The sequence below is a fragment of the Eleginops maclovinus genome, chromosome 1, assembly GCF_036324505.1.
Source record: "Eleginops maclovinus isolate JMC-PN-2008 ecotype Puerto Natales chromosome 1, JC_Emac_rtc_rv5, whole genome shotgun sequence".
Taxonomy (NCBI): domain Eukaryota; kingdom Metazoa; phylum Chordata; class Actinopteri; order Perciformes; family Eleginopidae; genus Eleginops; species Eleginops maclovinus.
In genome coordinates this window covers 4,143,417-4,168,537 of record NC_086349.1, presented here as the reverse complement: position 1 = coordinate 4,168,537, position 25,121 = coordinate 4,143,417, and the positions used below count along the sequence as shown (strand labels likewise).

The 25,121-nt window shown below is 41.8% G+C and overlaps 1 protein-coding gene across 1 annotated transcript in view; it reads right to left on the bottom strand.

The window, feature by feature from the left end:
* ntsr1 (neurotensin receptor 1 (high affinity)) overlaps window positions 1-24,068 on the bottom strand; it is a 40,852-nt gene extending 16,784 nt beyond the window's left edge. Inside the window, exons 1-2 of the mRNA XM_063892875.1 lie at window positions 23,403-24,068; window positions 1,407-1,608 (exon numbers count right to left, since the gene is read on the bottom strand). Of these exons, the coding sequence (XP_063748945.1) occupies window positions 1,407-1,608; window positions 23,403-24,062 (862 nt within the window). The 5' untranslated portion in view covers window positions 24,063-24,068. The remainder of the gene's footprint in view (window positions 1-1,406; window positions 1,609-23,402) is intronic.
* Window positions 24,069-25,121: the final 1,053 nt, after the last annotated feature.

Genomic DNA, 25,121 nt, shown 5'->3' with positions numbered 1-25,121 from the left:
TTAGTGAGGTAACTTAGTGACATTACTATGAAAAACTTGTGCTTTTATTGGCTAGCACTCCAACACATTGTCTCTAAACAGTTGACCAATCACAACAGAGCTGGCTAGCTAACCAATCAGAGCAGACTGGGCTCTGGTTTCAGACAGAGGGTGAAAAGAGGAGCTGCGGCACAGACAGTATGAGAAAAATAAAGAGCTTTTTGAACATTAACGCATGGAGACATGTCCCAGTAGAAACAGAAATACTAGTATGAACCTGAAAATGTGCATAATAGGGCCCCTTTAAATCAAATTAAGCTGTACTGTTATCAAGGAATTGTGATAATTTTGGTTTAGCATTTATTAATGATGAAAATCTAGTTATGCTTAAACAAAATAATATCTCAAATGTAACCGCAGCAGTATGATTCAAATGAAGTGATCAGTATGTTGTTTTACGGAAAAACAATTAGCATGTTATTTATATTGTTGGTTTGATGTAGCACTACATCACTGAATAGATAAGAGTGAGGGATAGGTAGAATTTGTTTAAGGGAGGTGAACGAAGTGCAGATTACTGACAGTTTGATGGAGCACCTAAATTGAAGTAACTAAGAAAATCTAGTGGGTGTGTGTTCTGCTTCAACTGCTCTTCATTTCAATGCAGTCATGTATTTTGTCCAAAAAAAAGGAAATAAAACCTACAATTGTGGTTGAGTTTAGATTTTTTTTTAAGAAGTTGGTAGATAAGAATAAAAAATTAAGCATTTGAAGGCATTTGGGCAAGGTTACTGTAGCAACGGCTGCAGCCCAATATCTTTTAAGTTTCCTTCATCCTCTGCCAGCTGTTTTGCATCGGAAATGAATAAAGTCTCTTTCCCTCTTAGTGGTTTGTGTTACTGTTCAGCAGTTGTTTTCGGCACTAAACAGTCAGAAGATGGCTGATGGGTTGAGAGCAGTAAAATAATAAGTACAAAGACACTCTCAAGCAGCGTAGTCCAGTGGACGGAGCCAGCATTGGTTCCAGTGTTTTAATGTTTGTTTAACGTTAGCTCTGTTTCCCTCTTTAATGTCCAATTTCGAAACAAATGAAATGTAATCCATAAAATGATGTGAAACGGAAAAAAGTTGTGTTCTTTAATGTGGGAAAAGCTGAGCCTACCAAGCAAGTGAAAAGGTCAATGAAACCTAGCTTCCCGTTATGGTAAGTCTACAGTTGCGGCTACTGGTAGTCTTCAAAGATGGCCGACTTGATGTTGCTGACTTCACATTTCCATTCACTCTACGTATATAAGTGTGTGTGTGTGTGTGTGTGTGTGTGTGTGTGTGTGTGTGTGTGTGTGTGTGTGTGTGTGTGTGTGTGTGTGTGTGTGTGTGTGTGTGTGTGTGTGTGTGTGTCAGTGTGGATTGGGAGGATGGTCACTTACGGAGAACGAGAACACCATGGCGGAGTGACTGAGCACGGTTGGGCTCCACAGTGACGTTCAGCATGGTGGGATTTCCACCAATGATGCAGACTCGGTTCTCTTGCTCCGCCTCCCGGAACATTCGAAGCAGCTGATTGGCTATGACCCCGTTCAGAGCAGATATGGCCACCATGGGGATCACAAAAGACAGGAAAGCGTTGACCTGTTGGGAAGAGAGGCAGAACACTTGTGAAGCTCAGGTAAAAAACACAGACTTGTGTGTCAATGGTTCCCAAAATGGTGGGTTGGCCCATCCCAATATGATGTTAGTCATTTAGTAACATTGTTTAGTTTATTTGTTGCATAATTAGGATACAAAATATAAATAGGGAAAATATTAAATCTGTACAAGAGAGAAAGGAATTCTTAAAAGCTTATTTAGAGTACTACTTATTTTAACAAATACGGGGAAAAAAAGAATTAAAACAAAAGAACAGAAAGGAAAGGAAGAAAAGAAAATGCTAGAACCAAGAAGGTAAAATACTATTTGGCTCCTTAAGCTGGCAAGGAGGATTTTAGTGGCATATTCAGAGAATTTGATAATTGTGGACGTTAAAATTGTAAAAAAATAAAATAAAATAAAAAACTAAGGTCAATGAAAATCGTTTTTAGCCTTGTTTGATAGGAGTACAATTTAAGAAATCATGAAATATGCCCTTGAGATCTTGCTTGATTTATGTATTTGAACATAAAAAAGTATGATTTTGAAATGTGTACCTTTTCTATGGACAGTGAAACATCCTATTCTGAATCACAAGTCATTTCATTTGGTAAGATGTGATAAATATGTCCTTTCCGAGAACCAGCACCTTATCGTGGTGGAGAGGTTTGTGTGCCCCGATGAACCTGGGGGCTGTGTTGTCTTGAACCTTGTGTTCCTGGTAGGGTCTCCCATGGCAAATTGGTCTCAGGTAAGGGGCCAAACTAAGATTGGTTCAAATAACCTCGTGGAAAATATACATGAAAGCGAGGATACCCGGCCCGGAGGAGGCCAGGGGTCCCCTTCTGGAACCAGACCCAGAAGGAGGACTCGTCGGCGAGTGGCTGGTGGCCGGGCTTGCCATGGAGACCGGCCGGGCACAGCCTAAATAGGCAACGTGGGCAACAACCCCGCTTCCCCGTCCCGCGGGCCCACCACCTACGGGAAACAGCGATGGGGTCGGGTGCGCTGCCAGAAGGGTGGCAGTGGAAGCAGAGGGTTTCGACGGACCAGACCCGGGTGGCAGAAGCTGGCTTTGGGGACCTGGAACGTCACCTTTCTGGGGGGGAAGGAGCCGGAGCTTGTGCGGGAGGTGGAGCGTTACCAGTTGGATCTGGTGGGGCTCACCTCTACGCACAGCGTCGGCTCTGGAACCTTGCTTTTTGATAGGGGTTGGACTCTATTCGTCTCCAGAGTTGCCCAAGGTGTGAAGAGCCGAGCGGGTGTGGGGATACTCCCAAGCCCCCGGTTGAGTGCCGCTTTGTTGGAGTTTACCCAAGTGGACGAGACGGTCGCCTCCCTACGCCTGGGGGTTATGGGGGGGGAAAACTCTGACTGTTGTGTGTGCTTATGCACCAAACAGCAGTTCAGAGTATTCGTCCTTCTTGGAGACCCTGAAAGAAGTCCTGTATGGGGCTCCTGAAGGGGACTCCTTAGTCTTGCTGGGAGACTTCAACGCACACGTTGGCAATGATGGAGACACTTGGAGGGGCGTGATTGGGAGGAACGGCCCCCTTGATCTGAACTAGAGTGGTGGTTTGTTACTAGACTTCTGTGCTAGTCATTGATTGGCCATAACAAACACCATGTTCGAACATAAGGATGCTCATAAGTGTACGTGGTACCAGAGGACCCTAGGCAGAAGGTCCATGATCGATTTTGTTATCGTATCATCGGACCTGAGGCCGCATGTTTTGGACACTCGGGTGAAGAGAGGGGCGGAGTTGTCAACTGATCACCATCTGGTGGTGAGTTGGGTCGAGTGGCAGGAGAAGCCTATGGACAGACCTGGTAAGCCCAAACGTGTAGTGCGGGTGAACTGGGAACGTCTGGAGGAATCCCAAGTCCAGGAGGCCTTCAACTCACACCTCTGGTGAGCTTTTCAGGAATCCCTGTGGAGGCTGGGGACATTGAACCAGGGTGGGCGGGGTTCAAAGCCTATATTGCTGAAGCTGCGGTGGGGAGCTGCGGTCTAAATGTCTTAGGTGCCTCAAGGGGCGGTAACCCTCGAACCTCCTGGTGGACACCGGTGTTCAGGGAAGCCGTCCGACTGAAGAAGGACGCCTTTCAGGATATGTTATCCCTGGGTACTCCTGACACAGTTGCAAGGTATCGACAGGCCCGAAGGGCAGCAGCCTCAGCCGTGACCAAGGCAAAGCAGCAGGTGTGGGAGAAGTTCGGAGAAGCCATGGAGAAGGACTTTCGGTCTGCACCAAAGTTGTTCTGGAAAACCGTCCGACACCTCAGGAGGGGGAAGCAGGGAACCATCCAAGCTGTGTACAGTAAGGATGGGATGCTGTTGACCTCAACTGATAGGGTGTTAGGGCGGTGGAAGGAACACTTTGAGGATCTCCTTAACCCGACAACTCCACCCTCTATGTTAGAGGTGGAGCTGGAGTATGAAGGGGGATCAACTACAATCTCACGGGGGGAAGTCACTGAGGTAGTCAAACAACTCCACAGTGGCAAAGCCCCGGTGGGGTATGTGAAACCCGCCCAGAAATGCTGAAGGCTCTGGGTGTTGAGGGACTGTCATGGTTGACACTTCTCATCAACATTGCGTGGAAGTCGGAAACAGTACCGAAGGAGTGGCAGACCGGGGTGGTGGTTCCCCTTTTTAAAAAGGGGGATCAGAGGGTGTGTGCCAATTACAGAGGCATCACATTACTCAGCCTCCCCGGGAAAGTTTACTCTAAGGTGCTGGAAAGGAGGGTCCGGCCGATTGTCAAACCTCAGATTGAAGAGGAACAATGCGGATTTCGTCCTGGTCGTGGAACGACAGACCAGCTTTTCACTCTCGCAAGGATCCAGGAGGGGCTGGAGCTGCTCCAATGCGGTAAAGCGACTCCAATTGCAGTCGCTTTACCGCACCGTTGTGACGAAAAAAGAGCTGAGCCAGAAGGCAAAGCTCTCTGTCTACCGGGCCATCTTCGTTCCTACCCTCACCTATGGTCATGAAGGATGGGACATGACCGAAAGAACGAGATTGCGGATACAAGCGGCCGAAATGGGATTTCTCCGCAGGGTGGCTGGCATCTCTCTTAAAGATGAGGTGAGAAGTTCAGTCATCCGGGAGGGACTCGGAGTAGAACCGCTGCTCCTTCGCGTTGAAAGGAGCCAGTTGAGGTGGTTCAGGCACCTAGTGAGGATGCCACCTGGGCGCCTCCCTAGCGAGGTGTTCCAGGCACATCCAGCTGGGAAGAGACCGAGGAGTAGACCTAGGACCAGGTGGAGGGATTATATCTCTTCGCTGGCCTGGGAGCGCCTTGAAATCCCCCAGTCAGAGCTAGCTGATGTGGCCAGGGAAAGAGAGGTTTGGGGCTCTCTGCTGAAGCTGTTACCTCCGCGACCCTGACGGAAAAGCGGGAGAAGATGGATGGGTGGATGGATGATAAATATGTAGCAGCACAAACACAATTGTAGTGGCTGATAAAAGAAAAATAAGACTTTTTTGAACTGACTAGTTAAATGAGAGAAAAGAGGGACAAAGAATGAAAGTATCTTCCATACCATTGTATCCAATTTAATGTACATTTAATAATTCTTAAGAATGTAGAACAGTGTTTGTTCCATTAATGAATATTCTTCATTTAGTTCAATTCTACATAAAAAGTGAGTCTCATGGCAGTGCTCTCATGACCTTTTCTCTCTTTATTCAAGTTAGTTGGAATGAAAATTGTCAGATCAAAACAAAAAGGTATTTATATGCAAATATTGCAAATTCTTTCTTGAAAGCAAATCCTGGAAAATCCATTAATCACTGTTGAGCAGACAGAGAGGGCACAAAAAGGAAAGTGTGTGACAAGATCATGAATCACTGACACTGATGGGAACAAATTAAAATGCAGCAAATCTTGACCACTTCTTCTGCTTTTCAAAACCTTTTTGCAACCATTCTAATGCAGCTCTCCTTTGATTACACCACTTAATGTGATACACTATCAATTCCTTTTTTAGTTTTTGCTGGGATAAAAGGATGAAAACAAATTGCATAATTTTTCAAGCAATTCAAAAGTCCCATTGAGAAACTTAAAAACACTCAATGAAATTGCAGTGCCAACCTTGATAACAATTAGAATGGACACTTTTACCCAAACCTTTCTTTTAGAAAACAAAAAAAGGGAGAATGAAGTGAGCAGTGGAAATTGTTAAGATATGAGAAAGATATCTGTTATGACTGATGGTTCCAGAGCTACTGTGTGACTGTGTGGAGTCACTGCAAGAGGTTCTATTACGGCCCGTACACACGGTTCTGTTCCGTTAACGCTTGGTGGACCTCCCCATTCACTTTTCCACCGCATTGTGGTTCTTTCGCTTCGCGTCGACTCCGTTGCTCGCGTCGAAAGTTGAGAAAAATTCAAGTTTTCAAAGCGCTGACGGAAGCGCCAGCCAATCAAATCGCATGTATGTAAATATGCCGGGAGAGCCATAACTCGACTCATTTCCTCATTTACCAAGAAATGGATGAAAAAATGCTTTTTGAACATTAAAGCATGGACACATGTCACAGTATAGGTACAACATCCAAATATGATATAAAATAGCAGGATGGGCCCCTTTAAGACAGAAAACGTTAATGAATGTGTGAGATGTTCATTTGTATAAATAACTTAAGATTGCTTAATCAATGTAACTAACATCGTTTTTTCTTCACACACACACACACACACACACACACACACACACACACACACACACACACACACACACACACACACACACACACACACACACACACACACACACACAGATCCAGTACTGTTTTTTTCCCAAGGGATAATCAAGGATGAAAAATGTTAATGGCTTTAATGAACAGGCTGGCTGACTTCTGACGGCCCCCTGCCTCCTCCACATTGTTCACTGATTTAAGAAGAAAGGGAGAGCAGGAGAAAAGCAGCAAGGCTTCACACTGAGACATAACCTCTGTGTGTGTGGAAAGAAAAAATATAATTAGCTGCAAGAAAAACTGCCAGATCTTATGTTGATATTTAGGACTGAAGACGAGGAGAGACAAGATTGATTTGAGCTGAAAGTTGTAAAACTAAAAGTTATAAGATTGACAGGGTTTAAAGTGTTGACATTTTGATGCATACGGAAGACAAATATAAGGAGAAATGTTACAATGAATGTTCTAGGTAAAATCAACACTTTTATGGCAACTGATATATAACTCTTATCGTGTGTTGAGAACCAATTTGTCTAAATCCCCTCCTTGTCACAAGAAATTTACGGCTAACTGTTGCATCACTTGTCTCTTTTGTGGCATGTCACTGAAAGTAGCTGGCAGCTCCCCTCCCTGATAAGAAATCCAATATATTTTAAATTAGAGGAAATGTTGTTTTTCTCCTTGGGAGCTTGACTATTTTTGTAGAGTAGTAGGAGCAGAGCATTGCTCGCTGGGAGAAATGTTTGTGGTGTTAATAGTGTGTCAAAATGTATATACTGTATGTATTCATCTTTTGCTGATTACAGGGATAGAACATAAAGAAGACTACTTTTAGTTGTGAAGGAAATGCACAATGCAGGACAAAAACACTGACAAGATCGTCAATCAAGAACAAAAAGAAACTTTTTAACTATTAGAGCCGATGCAAACCAACTATAAAAAATTATGGTTAAACCCTCCCAATCTCGATCTGCAAGCTTTCTGCATTTTAGTATTTAAATCGTGAATCAAGGAGCACTTCTATTCCTTGTGAAAGTAAAAGCAGTGATCTAACCCATATTAACCATTCGACCAAAATGTGTAAGGACTAATGGAAATCCAATAAAGATATTAAAACATTTGACCAAAGAAATGAAAGCCGTCTGGGGACAAATTTTAGTGTAATCCAACAAATACTTTGAAATATGTCACTTGATAGGCTCAAATTGTCATCTCTAGGGCACGTGGCCAAAAACAAAAAGTGCAAAAGTTAATTAAAAAACTATTATTTTATGTCCCACGCGTTACAGTAATCAGATTACATTTGTCTGTAGCACAACAATGTACCACATTACTGTTGATATTACTAAACCCAAAATTATCTTTTCACTTGTTTTACTTTAAGGTCTTCAAGTATCTGCGTAATGGGAGGACAGAAAAATAAATCAAACGTTGCTTTTCTAATTCTTTAAGTAACTACTCTCACACTGAAGAACAGTGATCCATGGAAGGGTCCTCCATTCTTAATAAGGACTGTGTGAGTTGGCAACCCTTATTCCTAATGCGCTCGGTGCAGGTGCTCAGTCTGAGTCGACCAGCTGCTCCACTCAAGGGCATGTAAATATCTACATATGGTGCATATAGACTAGACCGCCTGATTGCAACTACATTTTCATTCAGCATTCATTCCAAGATTGTTATTATCGAATGATGTCTTCCATCGTTAAATGAATCCTGTCACCTAGCAAACTCTTCCATGTGAGTTTGTTTGTGGATTTCATGTTAAGGTAATTTGCATAACCCCTCTTCATTTAATTTGCTGAAAAAAAACCTGCCACAAAAAATGACAGTTAATATATTTGATATTTGTTTTAACTATAGTTTATGTACACTAATAGACATCGCTCGATATAAAATTGAATAGTAACAATTACTTTTTTTTTGTCAAATGAAATAAAAATGCATGTAGTAATGTTTAGTAGTGTATTTCAATAAATAATTTGTAATTTTCTTATATTTTCAAGTAGTTTCTAATATTATCAGCACAATGGTTACGCTAACAAGTTTGTTGACTGACAGTTAGCAAACTTGGGACCAAAATGCAGTTTTAAATTCTAACTGGGACAAGCATATGCATTATATTGTGTTATTTACACAGCAGAAGATATAAAAGGGTTTTCTCACATTTTAATGGGTGAGTGGAACCCGGTAAGTCTGCGGTTGTGTCAGGGGGATGCAGCTCAGAACACGACACAGGACAGCTTTTCTAACTGTCTTGATGAGCAGATGACATTATCTGTCTTGTGCCACAAAACAAATCCACTATGCCTGTTAAACCGGGTAACTTGAAAAAAAGTAGAACCCTCATAAAGTTGGCATCCGTGCCTCAAATTTATCACTGAAAGTAATTGAATTATTCAGATATGTCTTCTTAGATTTTGGAGCATTTGCCTTTTCTTGGATCCTGCTGGACGTGGGTCCTCCACCTTGTCAGACTCTGCGTCTCCAGTTGTGGAAGTAAGATCAGAACTCTGTACTTCTTCCTGCTTGTCTCATCTTGTGCTTTGTCAATCTTTCGTAACCTTTTCCTGGATGGAACAGACAGAGAGTCTTCTTCGGGATCCTTAGCAAGTGTGACTCAACCGGAACTGGTACTTTCAGTGTCACTGTCAGCAGACTCATCCCACCATTCAAACACATCTCTGCTGTTCTCATGAATGACCAGTCTCTCCTCTCCTGGACATCTCCTGGATCAGGCCTGGCCAACCCGTGGCTCCCGAGCCGCATGCGGCTCTTTGCCTGATTTCATGCGGCTCTTACGTTCATATCAAAGTTTGTGTTTGTGTTTTTTTAATGTGCGTGTTCGCTTCGCTTGAGTTCAATACGGTATTTTCATCAAACGCGCATATGCGTGAGATGAAAATACCGCAGTTTCCCAGTAGGGGCAAGATCATTTGAGTAAACAATTAGTGTCAACTTCGCTCTCAAAACGGCAGGGAAAAAATGCACAGCAAAGCGAAAATATGAAGATGAACACAGGACGTTTTAACAGGGTAGGAGAGTTTATATTTTTTTGTTGAACGTAATGGCAAGCCATTCTGCCTTATATGTCAGGCGTCATTAGCACATTTCAAAGCTTCATATCTTCAGCGCCACTTCAGCTCACTCCATGCTAACATCGACCAGGAATTTCCAAAAGAAACTGAACTTCGCAAGCACAAGTTGGTCACAGTTTTTCAGAAAATTTACGAAGCTTTCAGAGACCGTAACACTTGCATCGTATCAACTGGTTTGGAACATTGCACGGGCTAAAAAGCCATACAATGAAGGGGAGTTTGTTAAAAAATGCCTCAGTGACGTTGTTGAAATCTTGTCTCCTGAAAACGACAAACTAAAACGAATGGTATCAGACGTCCAAATGTCCCGCCACACTGTTGAACACAGAATATTGGACATAAACTCGGCTATTGAATCACAGATGCACTGTGACCTTCAAGCATGTGAATATTTTAGTGTTGCATTGGATGAGACTTGTGACATACAAGACAAGCCTCAGTTGGCAATATTTGCACGGTCTGTGTCAAACGATTGTGTGATCAAAGAAGAACTCCTTGATATTGTTCCATTAAAAGACAGAACCCGTGGCATAGATGTGAAAGAAACAATGATGGCTGCATTTGCGAAAGCAAATCTGCCCATACCGAAACTAACTGCAATAGCCACGGATGGAGCGCCAGCCACGATCGGATCTGTGAACGGGCTTGTGCAAAGCTGACCAAACATTTCCCGAGTTTTCTAGTCACAGATGAGGCTTCGTCTGAGTTGGAGATGATCGATCTTTATGAGGATGACCAACTGAAACCTGCTTTGTGGGAAGGGACCATTGAGTTCTGGAAAAGCGGGCCAGTGGAAAAATACCCCAATGTCAAACGGGCTGTGCTTAAGATACTGTCAATGTTTGGGTCAACATACGTCTGTGAGTCTGTGTTTTTTACCCTGAAACACGTGAAATCAAAGCATCGATCTGTTGACTGACACCCATGTGGAAGAATTGCTTCGAGTGGCAACAACGGAATACAAGCCAGATTTGAAGAGGATTGTTCAAGGCAAGGAATGACCAACTAAGCAACATGCATGGTAAAAGAAAAACGCTAATGTAAATTATTATATTTTTGTTTGTGGACTTGGTTTGACTAAGAGTTTGTGTGTGTGAGACAGTGCACATAATGTTCATTGTTGAAAATGACTGGCCTGTGGTCTTAGTACTGTAGGAGTCAAATTCTGTCATTATTATGTTGGTGTGTGACATTTACAATAAATCTGGCTGAGCAGAGGTCTGTGTGTGTGAGAGAGGAAGGGATGGGGTGATGTTCATGTTTGCGCATGTGGCTCTTTGCGGTAACACATTAAAAAACGTGGCTCTTAGTCTCTGAATGGTTGGCCACCCTTGTCCTGGATCGTCCGAGCAGAGGGTCTTCTTTTTCTTGTCGTCGCAGATGCCAGCGTGGCCATTGGTGACAACATCATCGTCCAGGTCATCGTGGTTGTTCTGATCTCTGTTGTAGTCAGCGGTCTCTTGTTGTGCAGGTTGATGCAACCGTGGCACTAAGTCAGTCCTGTCCCTTCGGAGATTCAGGAGAAAACTCAGGTGTTGAATAAAATGTCGCTGTTGATAGGGAACTGTAAGCAATACGATTTAATTAAAGCTAATATTCAAACTTAATATTATTGATTTCAACTAACACAGTTATGTGACATTTGTTGATATAATACATTTAATTAAAGTAAATGTTTTCAGTGTACCTTGAGCATGCCTTCATTTAGTTAAAGGTCCCCTATATTGCAAAATGCAGTTTTTGCAGTCTTTTATACATAAATATGTGTCCCCGGTGTGAAGGTAGACTCGCAAAGTGTCAGAAAATACAACCCTCTCTCTTTTCTTCCTTACCCACATCTCTAAAGACAAACGAGCTGATCCAGATTTGCTTCGGTTATGACATCATAACCGCAATGCGGGCTGGCTTTACTTTGAACCAGGGTGGGAATTTCACGGCGGCCATGACGGCCATGGCCTTCATTGCCCCTCGGTCTGGCCGTGATGCCCCGAAAATAATTGTACGTCCTACGGCCACCATGGCCGTTGTGCCCTGTTACTGTTAAAATGTCGAAGTTGCTTTCAAAGTGTCAGAGCAGTGGTCTGGGCTCTGAACTGCATTAGTCCTTGTAGCTTGGATTGGTTGCGCGCACCCGTCATCATCGCATCATTCAATCATCATTGCAGCGTCTCGCTTTAAGACTACAAGGAGGCCTCGTGTCTCTTTTTGTCAGTGAGTTTATTCATTTCCGAGACAGGTTACTGTCGTCATTAACCACGCCAAAACAACAAAGAGGTGTGTTAATTGTCACTCACACACACATATACCGTTAGCTCTCCCATAGCATTCCCCCGTCTCCCTCTCTCTAGGAACCTCCCCTTCTCCTCACCCAGTGGCGTTTTTATATGTTCAAAACTGGTGGGGCACGAACAACTTAGATATATATAGGCTTTTTGTACCTTAATACATGGACTAAAGAGCGCTGTCACAAAGCAAAACTTAACAATAACAACAACCGTGATGCCTCAGCATGAAAACATCAGACTGTAGGAAAACACAGACACTCGTCACCGTGGTTACAATAGCAATCGATCCATCGGTACATAAACTATACTTTCGCTGACCAAAGCTCCAGTAGATGGTCAATTTCTTTCATGTTCTGTTTGTATTATTTGCCGCTGGTGATGTAGTGTAAGAACTCTCGTCTCCTCTTCATAACTACACTTTTCGCACACACACTTACAGCCAATCAGCTCTGACTTATGAGATGATGTTTCAGTGGGGCTGCGAGCGCTTTGCTCCCCTTGTGATTTATTTTTTGCCGCACACATTGAATGAAAAAATACTCTATTCGATGCGCAGTGTAGTAATAAAGTAATTTGTTTTCCATGTCATTCGTGTGTTTTTATTATCAGAAAGTGAAGTTGTTTATTTGTAAGCTCCAAATCAAAATGTTTCCCTAAATGGCCTTTGTGACCTAAAAAAATTTGTGACACAAAAGGCCAAATGGCTTTGCCCCGAAAATGATGAAATTCCAAGCCTGCTTTGAACTCCAGGCAACATCCCGCCCATGTGACACGTCCCAACCTATCGTCCCCCATATACAGTCTTGAGCTGAATCCCCTCCGCAGCACCTCTGTGTGTCTGTGTGTTCAGCAGGATGTCTGCAGGACGGACTTAGAGTTGTTGTAAATATTATACATATAATGTTTCTGTTCTAGAGGTAAACACTGAGAAGTGTTTCAGAAATAATGCTGGATGTGGTTTGGAACATAATATGGGGTTTAATCACAGCAGCTAGCTGAGTATCTCCCGGTAGAAAACTTTCACAGAGGAGAGAGAGCTGCATGACGCTCCAAAGGGGTGTGACCAGCTTCAGCTCAGCTTAAATTTAAAGCGACAGTCACAGAATCAGCACTTCAGGAACAGGGCTGAAATAGAGGGGAATGAGGCATGCTACAATGGGTGATCTGTTTGGTATTTTGAGCAAAATACTTCACAGACAAGTTTTGTATAGATATTGCCCTACAATATATTGTTCAAATATAGCAGAATAGGAGACCTTCAAGTCCAGGTGAGGTCTTATTCAACTGTTAGTTGGCCTACACATCATACACTCCACAGCAATACTCACATGCACTGGCAAAAGCAACATACAGTATGCTCCACCGGCCCCTTTAGATGCGTTTTGATTTCTGTGCTTCACACCTTCGGATGTGTTTCTTGCACCGCTCAGATTTCTACTTCTATCAGTTTACCAGCTCTCACAGGAGATGGAAGATGTTTGGTCGGTGTTAACAGTCTTTCATACATGCGAGCTGTCAGTATGGATAAAAAAGCAGCAACATTTATTTAGAAGCTAGAGTTGCCCTTAAATTGTCTGTGAATACTTTTGAAGACACAAGGCTACAGCTGGTCCAAGCAGTGAGGAAGCTTATGTACGATCAAATGAGTGATTTCAGTTAAAGCATTAAATTAAAGTAAAATAGGAACATCTTGAGGATTCATGTAAATACAGATTCAACCCCAATGCAGACCAAGAAATGGTATATTTCTTGTGTAGCGACCATGTGGTCACAGTTCTTCCAACACTTCTCACTTGCAGAAACTCTACAACTCCACAGCAAAACTTTAAACAAAAAGAAACGGTATTCAGTCATGAAACTATCATAATGCGCTAACAATACCCACAAGAATAAACTATAGCAAGAGCCAAGGTTATCAAAGTGAACCAACGCCAGCTTTCTAAGCTTAAGCTAGCGTTTAGTAGCCTTGTTAACAACACACTGGTCTTAGTCATTTTATTAAAGGGGCCATATAATGCTTGTTGGGGTTTTCCCTTTCCTGTAGTGTGTTATTTATGTTTGTGTGCATGTAATAGGTCTGCAAAAGCTAAAATCCCAAAGTTCAGGCTAGAGGGAGATTCTCTCCCATATCCCTCCCCCCTGCCTGAAACGCCTTTTTTTTTTTACTTCATTCTATCTGCACAAACATATCATATGAAACCTGAGATTCCACAGATTCTATTGGTATAAGTCTCATCACTGTACAGAGCCATATCTATAAACAGTCTTTGCTGTTTGTGATCAAAAGTTGAGCGATAGTTGACTTGTTATCACCATCCTTGTTTCTTTAAGGTAATTCATTGCTTCAGAGAGCTATCTTCTAAAATGTACTCACACACTTATCGTCCACATTGTTTGAAAAAGCCACAGCTTTCTTAATGCAGCGACAGTCTCACATTTGTTCGTTCAGCACTACAGCCTGATACAACAACATAATACTACCGTTCAAATGCTGACATCTGTGTCATCTGTGTTTCTGCTCCACAGTGTTTCACATTCACATTAACACATTCATCAAACAAATTTAATTTAATTAGTTTTTTCAATTTGGGCCTGATACGACTGCATACAGTAGTTTCAAATATTATATTGCGTATTTTGCTGAATTTTAGTTTGTTATTTCTGTTTTGTAATGTGTTTTAAAGTGTAAGGCAAGGTAACTACAGCTTTTTTTTTATAGTATTCTATAAACTACTGACAACATTTTTCTGTGTTGGAATTCAACAGACTGGAATGGCTGCCATACATCTGGAGCTAAAGATTTAAGAAACATTTGGAGTGGTCTCTTAATTTTTTCCAGAGCTGTATGTGCTGTAAGTAAAACTATTATAAAAAATATAATATATAATAATTAGTCTAACCCTACCCTGTAGCTTATCAGAAACTATCTATAGAAATGTCTCCAATCACAAAATGTAGAAGCATAACATCTGATTTGGCGCTGTTAGGAGATATGGCAAATGGAAGCTTAAGAGACCAACACGTTCTCCTGGCCAATGATGATGAGCGGCTCATGAGCCAGTTCTGTTTACTAAAAAGCTGGTATGAATCTATGTTCTGTATTGGGCCCCAAAGCAGCACCCGCATTAACCAAGCTGTGCCGGTATCAATTAAAGTTCTAATAACAAGGTGATTTCTGAAATCTACAATATTTCAAATAAAAAAACACAGTTGCAACAACGTTTTCCTAATCAAATTGGTGCCATTGACAGCATGTCACTACCAGATTTTCCATTATGATCTAAAGCAGTTTCATTCATTTAAATGTCATAATTATCCTTGTTATGGACAGGTTGCTTGATATTGTATTGGCTCGATGCTGTAGGTGTGCAATAATAATAAGCAATTTACAAACCCTACAGTCAGTGGATATACCCTGAAGCGATGGCTGCGGGAATAGGAATAATGCTGAAGACCTCATTGATGGAGTCGATGGTGTTCCTTTGCATCTGCGTCTTTTTTATTGTGTCAATCTCCCGAACATGAACATTTTTGGCCAACACAGGAGCAGCTGGATGCCGGTCCTCTTGAGACTCCCAGTGGATGAAGGAGAGACCTGAAAGCCTTTACAGCAACCAGCATCAATGCACGCCATGTCTGACAGACCAACCTGCTCCATCAACACTGGAATAGTACTGAGTCCCTACCAAGGGATATCAGTTCTTTGCGCAAGTAGAGCTTCACCCTGAAGTGTATGCTGCTCATTTGTTAATGTCTCTTACACTGTTTGAGACATATGGGACCTTGATCAAGAGGACAAATTGGAGTGGGAACAACAAAATAACTCCTCTCTGTCTGACTTGGAAGGACAAGGTTGAGTCTCAATGGTTCCCAGAGTCAAGGGCGCAGTGGCATTAAATCAGGAGCACGACCAATGAGAGACGAGGAGACCCTCAAAATGACTTCTTATTATCGTTATTTTTGTGATGCAAGTTATACAAAGAAAACATTTTTAAAAAGGTGATTATTGCATCTGCTGTCTGGAGACGTGTGTGGGACTGATTCAAAAGCTCTAATAGTAACATTTCCACAAAGGCTGAGTAAATAACAGACTACTAAAGTTTAATTCCGATTCCCAAAATGTCCTCATAGCTTGGGTTTTCACTCAGAAATTATGTTTTATTCTGAGATTTATACAGGTGTCTGCTTTCAAAATCACTCGATGTTATTTACCACAGGCTCCAATCAAGGTATACAGTAGAAACATCTCAAAGTTAATCAAGATGAACGGGAGGCACCTGGGATAGATTTCATGGCAAAGGGTCTGATTGTAAATGTGGATACTTTGGTTTTCTATTTCACTATATTTAAAAAGAAAAATCAATATCCTAACTTGGCTTTGTCACTATGAGATATTGAGTGTATATTCATCACAGTTAATAATTAATCTTAAAGTTTTTTTGGCCTAAGGCTGCAGCATAACCAAATGTGTTAACATAATTCTCTGGTGAATTGTCATTCATGTGTCAACATTTGTCAAGCAGAATAGTGGTGTCAGAATCTACCAAAATGAACGGAGATGAGATGGATGCAAAATCTAAATTCTACATTTACCTTATAATGTGAATCTAGTCTAGGTGCGTTTCCACACACCTGTGTCACGCATATCTTCAATCTGTGCATAAAATATGTCATTTGTGAAAAAGAAAGAAAATAATGACGCCTTTGAAGCATGCTCCGCTGAAGAGGCAAGAAATCATAACGGTCATTTTAAAAATGTTTTCTTTATGCAGATTTTACCGTTTGAGGTTAAACTGCTGCTCTTTAAATGAAGCTGCTGACTGGAGAATTTGCGCAACCTTCTGCATATCACCATGAACAAACTGCTAACAATCACAGTCGCTGCAGTTTTTCTTGAAAGTTGTTTAAAATTCAACACAGCCCTTCAACCCTTTATTACTCTCTCTATACACCCCTATGTCCAACCGTTCCACACTCATCCCTCCCTCTCTACATCCTTTGGAGTCTCATCAATTCCTTCCTAAATCCCTTTGACCCTTCATCTTTACCTCCCTCCCCCCATATCCCTTCATATCCAGTTTCTGTCTTTCCCTATATATTTCAATTAATCTTTTTGTCTTAGTCTAGGTACAGTCAGTCAGTTCCAGACATCCCTCATTCTTCATCACCCCTTCCCCTTATTTTCAATATCTCCTGGAATTAAATCCTCAACTGACATTACATAACATTGTTGTGGCGTGGTTTTGCGAGTGAATTTAGGCTGTGTATATGTGTGCGATTTGGGTCATTAGTTTTTCAATTTCCAGTAGATAAAACACAAATAACTGTGTATACCAGGAGAAATAATTGAAACACAACAAAAGACACATTAAAAAAATAAATAATGGGTGGACCGGTGAAGCCCAAAATCATCGCGCTTCACAAACAACACGAGCCGAGGGTCCTGACACAGCAGGAGAGCACTCAGTAGAGCACAGTAAACAGGCTCACAGGTGCACAGGCCGAGGGGAGAGCATGGTAAACGCACAGCATGGGAAATGTACTGGAAACTGCAGTAAGTACTTCACTTACAGTTTGCTCACATTGAAGCAATGTAAAAAAGTTATCCTACGATCGTTCAGTCCTTGAGCTTATCTCTCATTCAGGAAATGTTATAAAATGTGCTATTCCCTTTCCATTCATTCGGATGAACGAATGATGACCCGGCAAGCAGCAGGTGGTATATCGGCTTAATTTTGGTCACATCCTGCCACGACTAAGATTAAGCAATACTGTCCTTACCGTGATGAATACATTGATTTTAAGAACAAACATGGTTTGGTTTTAGCACATACACCATTTAAACCGCTATGTAAATGCACAGACTGCCGCTGAAGTGCCGTGGTTAGCTCAGGCCAGAGTTGGGAGAAGTACTCAGATCTTGTACTTGAGTAAAGTAGAAGTACCAGAGTGTAGGAACACTCTGTTACAGTAAAAGTCCTGCATTCAAAATGTTCCTCCAGTAAAAGTAGAAAGTACTCTCATCTAAATGTACTTAAAGTAGCGACAGTAAAAGTAGTCATTGTTTGATTGGTCCATTTCAGAATAATATCTCTGATATGTTTTATAATTGTTGATCATTAAAGTGTTCTCAGAGCTGCTAAAGGTGCAGCTAGTTTGAATGGCTTTGTATACTGCAGGGTAGCTGCTGGATTTACTGCAGGTGAACTAAAGTCTGATTTAAGGGTTGATTATATTTCACAGCATTAATCAAAATCTGTAAAGTGCAGTACTGCAAAAACTGTAGTGGAGTAAAAGTACAAAAGTAGCATAACATGTAAAGTACAAGTACCTTAAAATTGTACTTAAGTGCAGTACTTGAGTAAATGTACTTAGTTACTTCTCTAATTTTAGGGAGAAAAATGTAAACTGAAAGAACTTGTAAAGGTTTAAAAGGTGAATCTTTTTTGAAAGTCTGCATTTGGAGGTTTTAAGAAGTTAAAATAGTTTTCAGGCGTTTTTCATTATTTATATTGGACATTTAGGTTCCAGTTTTGCTGCAGTTGAATGTTTGCTAACTGCATGGAAATTGAATTTGGGCTTTGACTGCTCCTGATACTCTCCACACTTGCCCTCTGACCTCCTCATCCTTACCTTTCATTTCACTTTTCCTTCTCACACACCTTCTTTTCCCTCAGTGTCACTCACTGTTTTCACATTGTTTGGGGGTCTTTCATATCAGTAGGAGGTCTCCTAGAGTAGCATGTGGTGCCTACTTTATATACACAATGCAAAAATATTTTCATAAATAAGCATTTTTAAAAAATGTTATTGGGGCCATTGTTTGTCATTTTTAGCTATACAGAACAGTACATGTCCCTAGACTAAAATGCCCCAGCTTATTGATTGAGCTGCTCTTTACCTCAAGTGGAAAATAAACACCAAGTCTCCAAAGCAAAAACTGATGAGTGGAAATTGTTTCTTTGCTTGAACAGAGTATTTTCTGCCTGGCTCATGAATGCCAATCGCCTTGATGGAAGCATGGGGAGACAATTGCTAGCCTTGGCGCTGTCGCTCAGCCGTGATGAATAATGGGAGACATAAAATCACAGAGGAGACATGGAAGGACCGACAAAAGAGGAATCAGAGAAGGGGGAAATATCAGTGTGGGTTTTGGAAAGCGGGTTGGAGTAAAAACAGACACTCCAGCAGATTATAGTGCTGGTAATGAAGACACAGAAGACAGACATTAGACACAGCGGTTGGTTACATTTCCTATTGCTTTTGTTTCAGTGTGTGTAAAGGGGCACCACCCTGACAGATCATCTGCAAAACACCTCACCTAATCATTTCAATCCTCTCACAACCAAACACCTGGGCTTCTGAGTCGTGCTGAGTTTATGCATTGTAAACAAAGCTTCGACCTGCAGCTCAGCTCCATTTATCATGGGGAGCCGTGGGGACAGGTTTGCGATCAATGTGTGGAAAAAGCGTCTTTCTCACTCACACACTTCATAATGACTCACAGGCTCTTCCCATCACAGTCACATTTCCCCTTAATATGCTCATTTTAACTAATGATTACTTTCATTATTGTCCTGATTTATCGAATTCATCATAAGGTGCCAGGTCCCAGTTTGTGTCTCTCGTGTATTATCATCCAAGCCAAAGCAACTAATTTCCCCCCCAAAATATGCATCTGTTTTAAAAATACATTTTACAGTTCTTCTACGTTGGCCAACAGGTGCAAACGCACAACAGTGGCACAGCACACTTTCAATAGGAACGCGCTGTATTTTTAAACCACAAGTGTGCCAAAACACATGCAAATGAAGATCTTCACCAACTTGATGAAACATGCTCAGCATTTACTAAAAGGGCTGCATAAATGGAACCCTCCAAAATGCTCAAAACACAAGAGTAACGGGGAAACTTGGTAACATTCGAGGATTATAAAACTGGCCAACTGTCCCTGTTGACAGTTAGGCTGTTTCATAATTTAAAAATAACTTTTACGAGGCCAGGATATTTTCATCTGTCTCATGCACTGATCACACAATAAAGTCATCGAAAAATAATATGATACGGTAGAAGTACTTCTGGGTCTCTAGGTGTCATTCAAGCTTGGCTCTTTGTGTGTGTGGCACAAGTGCATTTTGTGTGAGTGTGCGAGCCAGCGAGAGAGAGCCCAGCAGTACCGCTACCGCTGCTCTAACGGATATAGGGAGCTGTTTCTAGAACAAGGTGGAGGGAGAGTGCTCACCTGTCAGACTGAGAGGCTCAGATAACTACAGCTCAGGTAAAGAACTCCCTGAGTGTTTGGATAGTTAACTTTGGTCTAAGTTATCTCAGTGCGTCTCAAACGGTTTGGTCACCCTGTAGGTAAACTACTTGTAGGTAAACTATAAGTATTTCCAAGGCACACCTTTATATAATTATTAAAGTTTAAAAAAATAACAGATTAAATAATAAACGGTATGAAATACTATAGGACAGTAAACAAAAATACAGTTTCAAAACTGGAGTGATTAGTAAGGAGGGAGAGAGGAGAAGCTCAGACAGGTTCAGGAGCCCAGACACACTCACAACTATAAATGAACAAAACATTTTAAATTATTCGTTATTGGCTATACACGATGTCATTGGTTATGGCCATGTTCTAATGATTTATTTGATTGTTGAAATATATACAGTTCTGTTTCATATGAGTGTTGAGGGATGTATCCGTAGATATAGTTTCTTAATTTTGCCCCCAAAGTGCACCAGATTGATGCATTTAACTTTAATATTTTAAAAAGATTTTTCCAAGGAGCATGCCCCCGGCCCCCTTAGAGAATGTGAGGTCCACCCCCCACATAAATCATGTTTACATGGCTAGGATACTAAATTGATTGCACACTTTTTATATAGTAACCTACATAATGTCCATATCAAAATCAGAAAATGTTCATGCTGGGTAGTAGATTGGACTAGTATACAGTGGGGCAAAAAAGTATTTAGTCAGCCACCAATTGTGCAAGTTCTCCCATTTAAAAAGATGAGAGAGCCTGTCATTTTCATCATAGGTACACTTCAACTATGAGAGACAGAATGGGGGAAACAATCCAGAAAATCACATTGTAGGATTTTTAAAGAATTTATTTTCAAATTATTGTGGAAAATAAGTATTTGGTCAATAACAAAAGTTCATCTCAATACTTTGTTATATACCCTTTGTTGGCAATGACAGAGGTCAAACGTTTTCTGTAAGTCTTCACAAGGTTTTCACACACTGTTGCTGGTATTTTGGCCCATTCCTCCATGCAGATCTCCTCTAAAGCAGTGATGTTTTGGGGCTGTCGCTGGGCAACACGGACTTTCTCCCTCCAAAGATTTTCTATGGGGTTGAGATCTGGAGACTGGCTAGGCCACTCCAGGACCTTGAAATGCTTCTTACGAAGCCACTCCTTCGTTGCCCTGGCGGTGTGTTTGGGATCATTGTCATGCTGAAAGACCCAGCCACGCTTCATCTTCAGTGCCTTTGCTGATGGAAGGAGGTTTTCACTCAAAATCTCACGATACATGGCCCCATTCCTTCTTTCCTTTACACGGATCAGTCATCCTGGTCCCTTTGCAGAAAAACAGCCCCAAAGCATGATGTTTCCACCCCCATGCTTCACAGTAGGTATGGTGTTCTTTGGATGCAACTCTGCATTCTTTCTCCTCCAAACACGACGAGTTAAGTTTTTACCAAAAAGTTCTATTTTGGTTTCATCTGACCATATGACATTCTCCCAATCCTCTTCTGGATCATCCAAATGCCCTCTAGCAAACTTCAGACGGGCCAAGACATGTACTGGCTTAAGCAGGGGGACACGTCTGGAACTACAGGATTTAAGTCCCTGGCGGCGTAGTGTGTTACTGATGGTAGCCTCTGTTACTTTGGTCCCAGCTCTCTGCAGGTCATTCACTAGGTCCCCCCGTGTGGTTCTGGGATTTATGCTCACCGTTCTTGTGATCATTTTGACCCCACGGGGTGAGATCTTGCGTGGAGCCCCAGATGGAGGGAGATAAGCAGTGGTCTTGTATGTCTTCCATTTTCTAATAATTGCTCCCACAGTTGATTTCTTCACACCAAGCTGCTTACCTATTGCAGATTCAGTTTTCCCAGCCTGGTGCAGGTCTACAATTTTGTCTCTGGTCTCCTTTGACAGCTCTTTGGTCTTGGCCATAGTGGAGTTTGGAGTATGACTGTTTGAGGTTGTGGACAGGTGTCTTTTATACTGATAACGAGTTCAAAAAGGTGCCATTAATACAGGTAACGAGTGGAGGACAGAGGAGCCTCTTAAAGAAGAAGTTACAGGTCTGTGAGAGCCAGAAATCTTGCTTGTTTGTAGGTGACCAAATACTTATTTTACCGAGGAATTTACCAATTAATTCATTAAAAATCCTACAATACGATTTCCTGGATTTTTTTTCCTCATTTTGTCTCTCATAGTTGAGGTATACCTATGATAAAAATTACCGGCCTCTCTCATCTTTTTAAATGGGATAACTTGCACAATTGGTGGCTGACCAAATATTTTTTTGCCTCACTGTAGAGAGTTTTAATTCATTATTTACATTTCATATTCTTGGATGCTCTATTGATACAGTATATATTTTTTTCGAATGCAATTGTCCGGCTGGGCTAAGCCCCTGGTGTTACTAGATCAAAGCAACACTGTCTGGATCTTTAAAACTGTACATGTGAAGTTCACTCTTTTGTATTTGTGCTGTTAATAATGTATTTTCTAGAGAGTAGGGCTGCCACTTTTAAAGTGTTACTTTTAAAAGGGATTTAAATGTGCCACCCTGTTCTGAGTCTGTTCACCAGATTGGCCACCCCACCAAAAAATGTCTAGACCCGCCACTGATTACACCTGTTGCAGCCTTCATGCTGCTTCCATTTTTTTCATCTTTTGGCCCCTCATATGCTCCTGAAAACCCGTTTGCCATTATGAAAAAAACAAACAAACAAATATATATATATATATATATATATATATGTTTGTTTGTTTGCTTTTTATATATATATATATATATATATATTATTCTAGATATTTATATGATTTACCTATTTTATACCTTTGTTCGCCGACATTTTATTTTGCTGCAGTGTCTGTGCCACGTAGCGTGTTTTTAAGGACCAAATTGTGCCTGCATATTGCTGGTAAAATGAAGCTTTAAAATTGCCACTATTTTCTTATTATGCATGTTAAAAATATACAAAGGTTCATTTAGATGTTAGTTGTGCTAGTTTTTGTTTATAATTCAATACATGAACTGCGCATCTCATATATGCCTGTGCGCAATTCTGCAGAAATATGCATCGTGTTGATATAAGTACTTCTGAAAATCTATTTTTTTTGTTGCACAAATTAGCATGCATTGGGGTGGATTCTCTGAAAACCTTGGAGCAAATGTACTGAATTAAACAATCCATGAATGAATAAACGTTACCTTATTTCTGCCAAGGCTCGAATAACACTTGTTTTTAGCTTGGAAAAATCTAAACATTTTTATAAGCACAAACTGGAATTCTGGGGACAAATTGACATCAAAACAGTCAGTATGGAGAATGGACCTCTCATTTAAAGAAAGTAACACCACTTCATGGACTTGTGTCTCGGAACTCCAGATTCCAATAGCCTAAACTCTGGATAAATCTGCGCGTAAAACCAAAACACACACACGCAGTGATATGACACCTACCTGGAGCACGGTCTTGATGGTGACGGGGGACACGATAGAGGTGCATATCTTCTCTCCTTTACGCATCACCTGGCCCATGACGAAGATCATTGGCGTGGCGAGCGCGAAGGATGCGAGCCACATAGCGCTGATGAGCTTCTTGGTGCGGCTGCGGGACATAATGCTCTTGGCTTTGAACGGATGGCAGATGGCCATGTAGCGCTCCACGCTCAGGCTGGCGATGTTGAGCGCGGTGGCGTAGGAGCAGCTGTCCCGCAGGAAATAGTAACCCCGGCACACCGCGTCCCCGAACACCCAGGGGTGGTGGAACCAGATGAAATTGTAGAGCTCGATGGGCATGGAGAGGACCAGGATGAGCAGGTCGGAGACGGCGAGGCTGGCCAGGTGGTAGTGCACGGTGCTCTGGAGGTTCTGCAGCGTCTTTCTGCTCAGCAGGGTGTAGAGCGTGATGGAGTTCCCCAGAGAGCCCACAGCGAACAAAGCAGCGTATATGACAGTGACTATCACCCTGGAGTAAACATCTGTATTGACTTCCAAGTCTTCGTCCTCCGTGTTGGAAGCGGCGGTGCTGTTTCCAAATGCAAACAATGAGTTATTCCCAAAGAGTCGCTGCGCCAGAGCGCCAAAGTCGTGCCCTGACAGCGTGCCGTTTAAATCCATTTTACCTCTATGAGTGAGAACATAGAAACAGAGAGTACAAGTGTTAAAAGTGAGTGGACATCTGTTGCTGTCGCACCAAGTGAGGAGGGTTTCAGTGTGGGAAACTCGGAGTACAGCTGTTTTTATATCCAGCACCACAGGAGGTGCGCTCCTATTGGATCCGCTGCAATGACGCACACTCATTCAGAGAGGAGCCCGTTCAGATTCACCTTGAAAAATAAAAATAAAGCGAACAAATGTTCGCAAAAATCATTGGCATTTTATTTTAAGTTCACTTTCTGAGGGACATTGTTTCTTCCCAGCACCCACGATACCACGTATAACAATGATACATTTTATTTTCAAAGCAACGAAGGACAACTAACAATTGATAAAATATTCTAAAGAAAGGTATAAAACAGTAAAAAAAAAAAAAAAAGGACAGTAGCAGGGAACATGTAGCGAAACAGGGGACATTACAGTGCACTACAGTGAGCAGGCTAATCTGAAGAGGTGGGTTTTGAGGAGGGTCTTGAATGTGGTGATTGTGTCGGACTGTCAATGGAAATGTTGAGGTAGTGTACTTGTACTTTACTTAAGTACAGTACTTGAGTAAATGTGCTTAGTTACTTACCACCTCTGGTTATAGGCAACAGACTGAGACCGCACGACCGTGTCTCACATTGTGTCAGAGGCTGCAGCTCAGATTGTGACTGCAGTGCTAATGATCCATTCTCAGTGTCGAGAAGTATTATCTCTGGACTGGCGGAGGGGAGATGTTGCTCTAATGGATTCATCACAGCTGCTGCCACTGCTGAGACCACTGAAGCAAAGCTGTCCCCATCTCTCCCTCACACACACACACACACACACACACACACACACACACACACACACACACACACACACACACACACACACACACACACACACACACACACACACACACACATACAGTGGTGGTCTTAAGACGAGATGTTTGTTACAAAAAACTCATTACAACTCTTTTGGTGGCGTCTCCATTTATGTATATTTACACCTGTACTGCAAAATATTAGAGGGAAAGTTGGGATTGTATTT